Source organism: Haliaeetus albicilla, chromosome 11 (assembly GCF_947461875.1).
Source record: "Haliaeetus albicilla chromosome 11, bHalAlb1.1, whole genome shotgun sequence".
Taxonomy (NCBI): Eukaryota; Metazoa; Chordata; class Aves; order Accipitriformes; family Accipitridae; genus Haliaeetus; species Haliaeetus albicilla.
In genome coordinates this window covers 26,099,342-26,109,880 of record NC_091493.1, presented here as the reverse complement: position 1 = coordinate 26,109,880, position 10,539 = coordinate 26,099,342, and the positions used below count along the sequence as shown (strand labels likewise).

At 58.5% G+C, this 10,539-nt stretch overlaps 1 protein-coding gene across 11 annotated transcripts in view; it reads right to left on the bottom strand.

Annotated features, from left to right (window-relative positions):
- Nucleotides 1-2,622: 2,622 nt before the first annotated feature.
- KCNIP2 (potassium voltage-gated channel interacting protein 2) overlaps nt 2,623-10,539 on the bottom strand; it is a 47,651-nt gene continuing 39,734 nt past the window's right edge. For 6 of the 11 annotated variants that reach the window (XM_069796816.1, XM_069796817.1, XM_069796815.1 and 3 more), the window contains exons 2-8: nt 7,192-7,316; nt 6,712-6,781; nt 6,541-6,611; nt 5,908-6,015; nt 5,421-5,525; nt 5,085-5,147; nt 2,623-4,754 (exon numbers count right to left, since the gene is read on the bottom strand). In XM_069796816.1, coding sequence (XP_069652917.1) covers nt 4,707-4,754; nt 5,085-5,147; nt 5,421-5,525; nt 5,908-6,015; nt 6,541-6,611; nt 6,712-6,781; nt 7,192-7,316 — 590 coding nt within the window. In that variant the 3' untranslated portion in view covers nt 2,623-4,706. Of the gene's footprint in view, nt 4,755-5,084; nt 5,148-5,420; nt 5,526-5,907; nt 6,016-6,540; nt 6,612-6,711; nt 6,782-7,191; nt 7,317-8,480; nt 8,581-10,539 lie in introns of all 11 variants that reach the window. The other 5 variants (XM_069796809.1, XM_069796810.1, XM_069796808.1 and 2 more) reach the window with 1 other exon arrangement.

The following is a 10,539-nucleotide window of genomic DNA, read 5'->3' as shown; positions in this document are numbered from 1 at the left end:
AAGCGGCTGGGACCTTGCCGCAGGGTGGGCAGGGGCCGCGGATGGGGTGCAAGGGGAAAAGCCCCTACGGCTGCTCCCTCCCTCCTAGCGCAGCCCGGCTGATGTTACACTTGCAGATGTTTCCACACCTGGAAGGGGCTACGAGGATGCTGAAGGACGGGCTATGAAGCTGAGATCATCTCGGTAAATCAGAGAAGGGGCTTGAGGTCAGACAGCATCTCTCCAGGGAGAAGCTCCAGCTGCATGGGAGCATGTGCGGCTGGGAGCAGCAGGCACCCAGAGCATGTCAGAGACCACAGGGCTGAGAAGATGACCTCCCAGGAGTCTATACAGAGAGGACAGTGTGGTAACCCTTCCAGCCCACCGAGCACTGGGGAGGCCACAGGAGGTGCCAGCCAACAAGAAACCAGTGAGCAAAAAGCTGCTGGAAACCCCAGCTTGTGAGGAAGGGCTGGAGAAAGCCTGCAGACATCACGGCAGCCATGTCATGTTTTAGGCAAAACTGAAACAAAATTAATGAAAACTCTGATTAAAAACATCCCCTTCTGATTTGGACAGTGCTCACTCCTACCCATCTTACTCAGCTTTCCCAAAATGCTCTCGTGCATTTTTTAAGTCTGTTTCTTGCTCTTCAAGCTTATTTCTGCTGGTAATATTTTTGCACGAGAAACCCAAGACGGCTGCGTTTCTGGCTCCATCTATATCCATGCTCAGGAAGCTGCAGCAAAGACCCTGGCCAAGGAGCATCTCTAGTTACCATCACATCCAATCTAAGGCTTTCAAAGAGCAAAAATAGCAATTGTACTCCTACCCTGAATAGTAACTAGCTAAATTGTGTTAATGTGCAACAAGACTTTATGAAAGGATTTAGAGAGGAGAAATGCACAAAATTTGGGTGGAAAATACACAGTACTCTCACCACTGTATGCAGAGCTGGGCAGTTGGCTGCTAGGTCAGAAGGGACCCTGAAGCAGCCATCATGCTCACAGCTTTGTGCAGAAATAATACCGCAGTAACAGTTCCCACAGTGTTGGGATCTCAATCCTTCTACAAGATGTTTGTGTTTCTAGGCAATATTCAGGATGCTGGAGTGAATCACTGCCCCAGGCTGCATCAGTTGCTTCATCCAGTTGCTCAGCTGTTTTCCCACATAACTACTATTCTTTTTTCCTCTGAAAGCTGGGAAAGAGACGGCTTGAAACAACACAAGGCTGCCCCTTTTCCAAGCACCCATCAGCTCCTACCTCTGCTCTCAGCATAGGCCCAACAGCTTTGCTGTTACCTACCCTTAAATGCCACATCCTAACAAGGGACACCAGGTCCCAAGCCCTGCCTCAGACAGCAGCTTCTCATAACAAACTGATGACACACCTGGAGGGACTGATCCAGTCCTCCCTGCCCTTGGCCCCTTCCCCCAGGGCCTGCCCCAGGGGGGAGCTAAGCAGAGATTATTTTTTGGCTCCCAGGGGACCAGTTGCCTCTCCACCCCATAGACTACCAGCAACGATCCCTGCCCAAACCTATTCCCATTTGGTGTGAAAAGGCTATGGCAGCATTTGAAGGCTGGGTAAGCCCCACAGCACACTTTTTCTCCTTGTGACCCCAGTCCCTTTCCTGCCCTTTGTCCTGAGCAGAGGGACCCAAGGGACCCCATCAGTGGCTCACAGCATCCTTGTGCCATAAGGGCACATCAAGCCCATGGATGGCATTGCCCAAAGTAGCAACCAGCCAAGCAGAGCTCGTAGGGAATACGATATACTGTGAAGTATGGGTTAGAAGGGAAAATGCACTCAGGCCCATTCATACTGCTGTACGTGGACCTGGGTGATTGCCAGCAGGTCAAAAAGGTCCCTGGGGAGTCAAAGGCTTTGGAACGAGCAGACTCACAGCTTTCCCAGTCCCACGATAGCAATTCCCCTGTAACTAGAGCCCAACCCTTTAAGATGTTTGGGTCTCCAGCAGCTCTTCACATTGAGCGTTCAGTTCCTGGAACACATACTGCGTAATGCTGGAGGGTGTCACTGTCCCACATCAGGTCCATTATCCTGTTCCACTGGTTTCTTACTCACCTGCTTCTTTTTTCTTCTTTGTTTTGCTTCAAGCCATTTTTCCCAGGTCTACAAGGCTGCACTTTTCCAAGGACCAGCGATTGCACATCAGTTCACATCCCTAAGAAAAACCTCTTTCCAGCCCATACCCATGTCTTCAAGGCAGTAGCTACCCATCTTCCTGTTAGCTCAGCCTTAAATGCCACATCCTAATAAGGGCCACTCCACCTGGTCCCAAGCAGCACCCAGCAGCATCTCATGGCAAGCTGAAAACACACCTGACAGCCCTACTCCTGAGACCTGACACACTTGCTGTAAGACCCTGTTAGCCTAAAGCTACAACCTCTTAGCAGGGCAAAGACTGTATTTATGGGGCCATTGATGGTGTTGCCAGGCTGTTTGGGACCCTGGCCAGCTCAGCACACACCTCGTGCCCCATGCAATCTCCCAGAGCACCCAGGCAGAGCACCCTGCAGCACTGCAAAAAGGCTGCCAACCCTCTGCAGAGACCCTCAGCCCCTATTTCCCCTGTCCCTCCCAGACAGCTGACAGATGCAAAGACATAACGGTGGTGTGCATAGCGATTGTGGTTAGATTTTATTGGTTTTTTTGGTTTTTTTTTAACCCATATTATTGTTATAATACAAAATATACAGACTGGAGATGCCAAGCGGGTTGTGGGTCACCATGCCCCGGGGCAGGGGGTCACGCCATGCGACCTGCAGCGTGAGGGAGGAGGCGGCATCTGCTCCACGTGGCGGGGGACAGTGGGTACCCCAGAGAGCCTGGGAGGAGGGAGGATGGGGAGAAGGAAACAGGAGGGGTAAGGGTCAGGATACCTGCCCTCTCACCCTTGGGAGACTTTAAGTGGGAGCTCAGCCCCACAGCAAACCCAGGAACAGGACTGTGAGATGAACAATGTGTTAAATGAACATAAAAAACACATCATGTCTGCAAGGGCTGGGCCAGGGATGGTCCCCCTGGGGAGCAGCCCCATAGCTTTGGCGCAGGGCCCTGGGGGTTGGTTCTAATGGCTCCGACACCAGGGGCTCAGCCTGGGTCTGGGGCCTGGCCCAGCATGGTCCTTGCTCACCCCTTCCCCATTGATCCCAGACACCACAGCTTGGGCCAGCCCCAATCGCCTTTGGCTGCTAAGGATGCGGAGGTTGGAGCAGCTGAGCAGGGGGCTGCCGGGGCTGGGTACATTCCCAATGCCTGTGGAATTGGACAGAGGGGCTTCTGGGGTTGGCATAGGGTCATTAGCCCATGGGCATCACTGTCCCAGCTATGACTCGGAGGGGTATACAGGCAGGACAGGCCTGCCTGCACATACCCAACTCTGAGGAGCTGGTCGTGACAAAGACATGGGGATCTGCAGGGTGCTGGCTCCATCCCCAGCGTCCCCAGGCAGGCTCTCACATGGCCATGCCGGGAGAAGGAGCTGAGCCTGCCCTGCTCCAAGGTGACCCTCCAGCCTGCCAGCAGCACAGCAACGACTCCTGGCTGGCCCCAGCCTCAACTTTCTCCCCAGGGAGCTGCCAGCTCAGCAATGCCCCCAGCACAGGGCTATGCCTGTGGGGACACCTCTCTGCCCCATTCCTCTCTCCTCAACCTCCAAGGCAGCAGATGGGCTGGGGCAGGCCAGGGCACAGGAACAGGGGAAGGTCAGCAGAAACGATGCCGGGAGCATGGCTGTGAGGCCCAAGGGCCAGGGCGGCCACTGGAGCCCAGCACACCTCCCTGCTCCGTGTGGACCCATACCCTGGCTGCCATGTCCTTGGGGAGGAGTAGGAAGGGTGGCTCTCCATTGGAGCCTCAAAGTGGGTCCCTGACGTCCCCTGTGTGCCAGCACCCCGAACTTGAGGGACGAGGGCTGAGGACCCCCAGCCCAACATCCTTCATCCTGGGGGACCAGTGCCACAAGAAGGCACCTCAGGGTGCCTTTAGTGTCCCGTGTCCCCACATCAGGATGAGCCTCCTAGGTCTAACCAGGCCCCCCAGGATCAGGGGTTGCTTGCCACAGCTCATGCAGCAATGAACCCCGAGAGCCCATGCAACTGCCTTCTCCAGGCACAGCCCTCTGCCCACCCACTGGCCCAAGGGCTGGGGAAGGAGGGTGGCCGGCGGCTCACAGCCAACATGCCGGACACGGTCCCCACTGCAAGGCACAGCCGGGGCAGAGGGGGAAGCCAAGTTGCTGGCGCCTGTTGCAAGACTTTATTTGTTTCTAGACAGCGTCGCTGGAGGATTTAGGCTGGAGCCAGTGCTGGGGGCTCCTGAGGTTGGGGAGGGTCGGGGTAGGGGAGCCGTGGCTGCACGGGGTGCTGTGCACGGGGGAAGCCTCTATCGCAGCCCGAGGCTGCAGCTTTCCTGCCAGGAACGGGTGCAGGGAGGTCCATCCAGGCCAAACACTTGCCCCGTGCCAGCTGTGCCCATGCTCCAACATCTGGGAGCACCTGCTTGGGATCCCCCAAGGAAAGCAGAGCCAGCCCAGGGGGAAGGGAAGATCCTGGCACCGACCGCGTCTTCGGGAAGGGAGGCCCCTTCCCACAGGGGTGTCTGTGCAGCCAGCAGAGGGGAGGCTCGAAGGAAAAGTCGAGAGAGAAGCAGGTTCTGGGCCCGGTGGCAGGAGAGCTCGGCTGGAGGCAGGTCCGGGAGCTAAATCACATTGTCAAACAGCTGCATGGACCGCATGATGTTCTCATCCTGCGTGGAGGAGGTGGGAAGCAAGCGGGTTGGACACGGAACAGCAATCTGGGCAGCTCCCCCAAAGCCTGGCGTTACCCTCATGGCAGCTCTGACCCATGGGACAAGAGGCCTAGGGTTACAGGCAGTTTCCAAGCCCTACTGGGGTGCACAGCTCTCCTCATCTGCACAAGGATGCTGGCATGGATACAGTTCCCAAAGCAGAGCCCCAGCCTTGCCCCTGGGAGCCCTGCATTCACCCCCTCTCTGCCAGGAGGGCAATGGGGGGACAGAGGTGCCCAAGGGACAGGAGGTGGCCCAGCCCCAAAGCAGAGCTGCTGGTGGCTTTACCTTCTGGCAGGACTCCAGGAACTCCTCGATTGTCACCACACCGTCCTTGTTTCGGTCCATTTTCTGAAGAGAAGCACAGCACAGGGGGCATGGCAGGGCCAGTCTCAGCCCCACAGAGAGCCCAGCACCACCTACCCAGGTCCTGCACGGGCTGGACACAGTGCACTCCTGCCCCAGCCATCCCCAAGCACCCAGGGATGGCCTTTTCTCTCCCTGGCTCCAGCACAGCCCTGCTTCATCCCCAGTGTGGGGTATTTTCTCCTGTACCATGCCAGGTTTGGGGCAGCCACTGGCTCTGTGCTGGAGCTCTGCTTCCCTGGGATGTGCTCAGCTCACCTGGAAGAAGTTCTCCACATGCTCCCGGGGTGCTTCCTCCCGCATGGCCGGGTAGGTGTATTTGCCCATCATGTCGTAGATGGACTTCATGATGTCCAGCATTTCCTGGAGGGTAGGGGAGCAGGGTTGCAGGGTCAACACAGGGCTCTGCCTCCGCCTGGTCCCCAACCCACACCTTTTTCGTGATGCTCCCAAAGGAGCTGTGGGGTACTCAGGTGTGTTCCTGCCGGCTCCATACATAGTGTGGGGCCGTGTGTGTGCCTGCATGTGTGATGGAGCCCCAAAGCAGCACATGCCTCATCCACCCTCCACCCCAGAGACACACCAGTGCCAAGGGGCCATGAGGGACCTGTTTGCAAAGCTGAGCTCAGTAAATATTGACACACACCCCCAGCCCTCCTCCAGAGCTCACCCAACACCCCCTCGTCCCTGCTGGGCGCAGACCTGCGCTGGCTCTGGGGACCAGCCTGGATCCCCCTCATCCCACCTCTTTGGTGATGCAGCCATCTTTGTTCAGGTCATAGAGGTTAAAGGCCCAGTTCAGGCGATCGTCAATGGTGCCCCGCAGGATGATGGACAGTCCAGACACAAAGTCCTGCAGGGAAGGACAAGGCAGGCAGATGGGAGTTACAGCCGCAAAGGGTCTCATGGACACAGAGGGCACAGCCCTGCTAGTCCCTCCTGCAGAGGGAGAACTTGGCCCCAAAGCAGATGTGCCCTGGGGCTGGGCTGACAAGGAAAACATTGAGTATCAAAAAGAACCTGGGGAAAACTGATTGCTTGTCCCCAAATAAGTCCCACACTAGTCCCTTGGGTCACAGCACCCATGAGGACAACGTGCATCAGGACCTGCTGTTCAGCCAAAGCCTGAACAAGACCCAGCCATGGCTGTGCCTGCCAGTCTGGGTACCTACAAGACAGTACCCAGAAAATAGAGAAAGCCCCCTTTTTGTTGCTTTTCACTGTTTTTTCATTGCCTCTGGGAATTTAATAAACTCCACCAGCCCCTACAAAGCTCTCCATCCATCTGTAACAGCAATGCTGCTCAGCCCAGCCTGTGGTACCTGAAAGGCTGTGCCCTCCCCGCCCCACTGCCATCCCCACCTCGGCCACAGCTCACCTCGAAGCTGACGGAGCCATCGTGGTCGGTGTCAAAGGCGTTGAAGAGGAAGGTGGCATACGTGCTGGAGTCTGGGGGGAGGTAGACAGTGTAAGGGGGTGCTGTGTGACACCCCACCCCACAGAGGCACCCATGCAGGGCATGGGGATGGGGACAGGGATGGGCACTCACCTCCCTGTGGGAAGAACTGTGAGTAGATCTGCTTGAAGTTTTCTTCATTGACGATGCCGCTTGGGCACTCCTGCCAGGGCAAGCCGCAGGGTCACCTCCACATTGCGGAGAGGGCCCAAGCACCCCCTTAAATCCCTGCGGCTCCCTTGCCTTGCCCACTGGCCCTGTGCTCCCTGGTGGGGCAGCTGGTAATTTTGCTTGGAACATGTCCCTGATTTTGTGGGCTGTACCCCTCGCTGGAGGGGCTCTGCATCCCAGGCACCCAGGGAGGGGGCTCTCTGCACCCAAGGGATGGAGCACAGGATCAGGCCTCCCCACTGAGCTCCCTGGAGGTGGGATCAGGCCGTAGCCTGATATAAACGTCAACCCCAAGGTCCCGAAAGCCTTTGCAAACCCGAGGCACCACCAGGTGCAAAGCACCCGCTGAGGTGGACGTGGGAGCAGAGCAGGGGCTAGCAAAGCTGGTCAAGGGGTACTCACATTCTTGAAGCCTCGGTACAGGACCTGCAGCTCTTTGCGGGTGAACTTGGTCTGCTCCTGGAGCTGCTCCAGCCCCTCAGGGCGATGGCAGACGGTGGAAAGCTCAAACTCATCCTCAACGCTGTCTGCAAGGAACCCAGGGGAAGAGAGGGCGGCTGAGGCCAGCACTGTCTTGCCCTGCCCTGCCCTGCCATGCTGGGGGGGCAGGAGAGGCACCTTGCGCAGTAAACCCCATCATCTCACACCTGCCCGGGGTGACACATTTTTAGGATGCCCTGCTCAGCTGGAGTTGGGTCTGTGCCAGCAGGGGACACTGAGAGACACCCTGGGGGCAGACCAGTGGCTGACAGTGGGCAACACCCCCCCAGCCTCCAGTAAAGCCCAGGCTGGGCAGAAAGGGGGTGTGAAACGCCCCAGTGCTGAGACTCCTCCTGCCCACCCTTCTCAACCCCCCAGCACAGACTTCTGCCCTGCGGAGCCAAGACTGTGGATGTCCCGCAGGTCTGTGCTGCACCAGGGCTCCTGTCCAGCAGGAGAGCTGCCCACGAGAACCCCCAGCCCCCAATGCCCCCCCCTCACCTTGTCTAGACCCCATCCTGCCCACTGTGCTGGCCCTTCATCAATGGCTTCTCCCCACCATCTGGCAAGCTACACAACCCTGCCCACAGCAGCCAGCACCCCCAGAACCCACTGCAACCGAGAGAGGCTGTGGGTCCACAGCGGATACCCCCCCCCCCGTGGGGTGGATTAGCCCCTGCCCCTCCATACTCACCTCTTCTCCCAAGGGGATCAACTCACACCGTGGGGCAGGGGGACACCCCAGCCAGGGTCTCAGACTCACCGAGGGGCCAAGCACACCCGGTGCAGGGCGGGTAGGGGGCTCTGGGCAGCTCTGCGCTCACTCCCTGCTCAGCCCCTTTCACCCCTCCCATCACACCTCCATCTCCAAACCAACACTGAGCTTCGAGCAACAACCCCCCAGCCCTTAAATCAGTGCCGGCAGGGTCCCGCTGCCCTGAGCCAGCTCCAAAGCGGGTCTCGCCACTGTGCATCGTGTGGGAGTCGCTCCAGGGAGCTGGAGAGGGAGAAAACCAGCCTGGAAGCAGGCGAGGACAGAGGTGGGTGCAGAGCCCATCAGATCGGACCCCTCTGGGGCAGGACTGATCCTAACAGCCCCAAACCCAGGGCAGGGGATGGTGGAGGCATCCCCTTCCCGCGGGCTGGGCCAGGGCGGAGGGCAGGCAGCAGCACCGCCGGGGACACACACACACAAAGGCAAGAAGAAGCACTTGCTTTCGCTGAGCGAGGGGATGGATTTGGGCCGGCAGCAGGGCAGCAGTTTGAGGAATCGCTGCTTCAGCGCTTTTTTAGTTTGGCCTGGCGGGTTGCCTGGAAGAAAGAAGGAGTCACCAAGCAGAAGAAGAGTTAACAGAGCAGCAGCTCCCGGACCCAGCAGGCAGTAGGGTTGGCACCCGGCGCAGGGCGAGCGGGGCCGGAGGCAGCACATGCAGCATGAGGCTGGAGAAGCAGGAAGGCAAAGCCCAGCCCAGGCTCTCCTCGGCCTTTTGGCTTCATCCCAGGACAAACCCAGCACTGGAGTTTCCCTCCTTGGGAAGGATGGGGATGGCAAAGGGGCAACCCTGCTGGGCTACCCACACCCAGCACCTCTGCACCCTCTATCGGAGCATGCCAGGATGCACTGGAGACATCCAGCAGCCCAGAGACCCATGAGATGGCAGGGCTGGACTCTGCCCTTTAGCCTTGAGGCCAAATACCTGCTCTCTGAGGACACTCCCCTCCCTGTGGGGCTGTGCAGGGAGGCAGGGCAGGATAGACCCCAAGAAACAGCCTGCAGCTGAGCCGGGGCATTGCATCCTCCCCAGAGCTCGGGGCTGGGTTTGATCCTGCTGGCACCCGACGGCTGAACACGAAGCATGCGCCGAATGCAGCCATGCAGCCCAGACTGCGGCATGCACCCCAGCGCAGCACTGGGATCCGAGCCTGGCGACCTGCTTTGAGACAGCCAGAAGGGGAATGGGGCTGAGGGCTTTGCCTCGGCCAGGCTATGGGGCAGGGTGAAGGGCTCCCCACATCAGCCTGGCCCATGGCCATTGCTTCCAAGCAGACCTGCATTAATAGCAGGTCCCCGCACTGCACAGACCCCCCCCCGCCACCCCCAATTCCTCCATCTGGACCCCAATAGCTTTGCTCAGCCCCATCTCTCCCAGCTGGCGCTGCCCCACAACTGCAGACCCGCTCCCTCCCTTCCCACAGGGCTCTGCAGTGCCTCAAGCCAGCAAACTCAGCACAGGACTAAAACCGCAGGCAGGAAGGGGAGGAAGAGGAGGGGATGAAGGCCGTGCTGGGCTCCAGCCCCCAAAGGGAGGCAGACAGCAGCGTGGGGCACCAATGGGACGAAAGGTGCAAAGTCCCTTTGGGGCTCTGCTGACACCACGTTTGCTCCAAGCGCCCTGGACATCTGCAAGCAGCAGGTCACAACGCCTACGCATCCCAAGGCCTGGTTTTGGGGTTGTTTCTCTAGGGGGCTAGCAGATGGGGCTTCTCTGGCAGCTTTCTCAGCTTTGTGGGACTGAGCTGAGCCCCAGGTGCTGGGGAAACGGTGCTGCGTGGTACCCAGCTCCAGCATAGGGACGTGGGTCCACATCCAGCAGCCCCTGCTAGGCAGGTCGGTCCCTGAGTACCCACAGGCAGGACCTGTGACCCTTTGAGCTCACGCCAAGGCAGCAGGCTGGGGCAGGCAGCTCCATCCCTCTGCGGCAATGGAGAACAGCTCCAGGAGGTCATTGTCCCAGCAGGACATCGCACAAAGCTACTTGGAGACCGCAAACTTGTCCCCAGGGAAGTGGCATCCACATCAGGGTGCCAGTGTCGTGCAAATGTGTAGGGAGGCACAAGGGGCAAGGGTGAGGGCCAGGATCCTGGTGCTGGCAGGACAGCACAGCCTGGCTCCAGTCTGCTCTGAAGTTTGCAGGCAGGTGAAGAAAGAGGCTTTTTCCTTCCTAGAAGCAGGCATCAGTTGTGCATAAAACATGATTTTGGCCCAGCTACTTTTCCACGGCTTTAATTTGCAGAGAGAAAGGGAAATTGCACCTTTCAGCCTTCCAAAGATGCTCTGGGGCCAGGTCCCTCTGGCAGAGCTGAGCTGTGGGAACAGACCTGGGAGGCAGGAGCAGCTCCTCTGCCCAGGGGGAAGGGACAGGGTGGGCAGAGCAACACCCAATGCCAGGATGGCGTACCAGGGAGGGAGCAGGGCAGGAGGGAAACACACAGCGAGAGAGATGCAACAGAGAGTAAACTGTGGTTGGACTCACAGGGGCAGCAGGTATA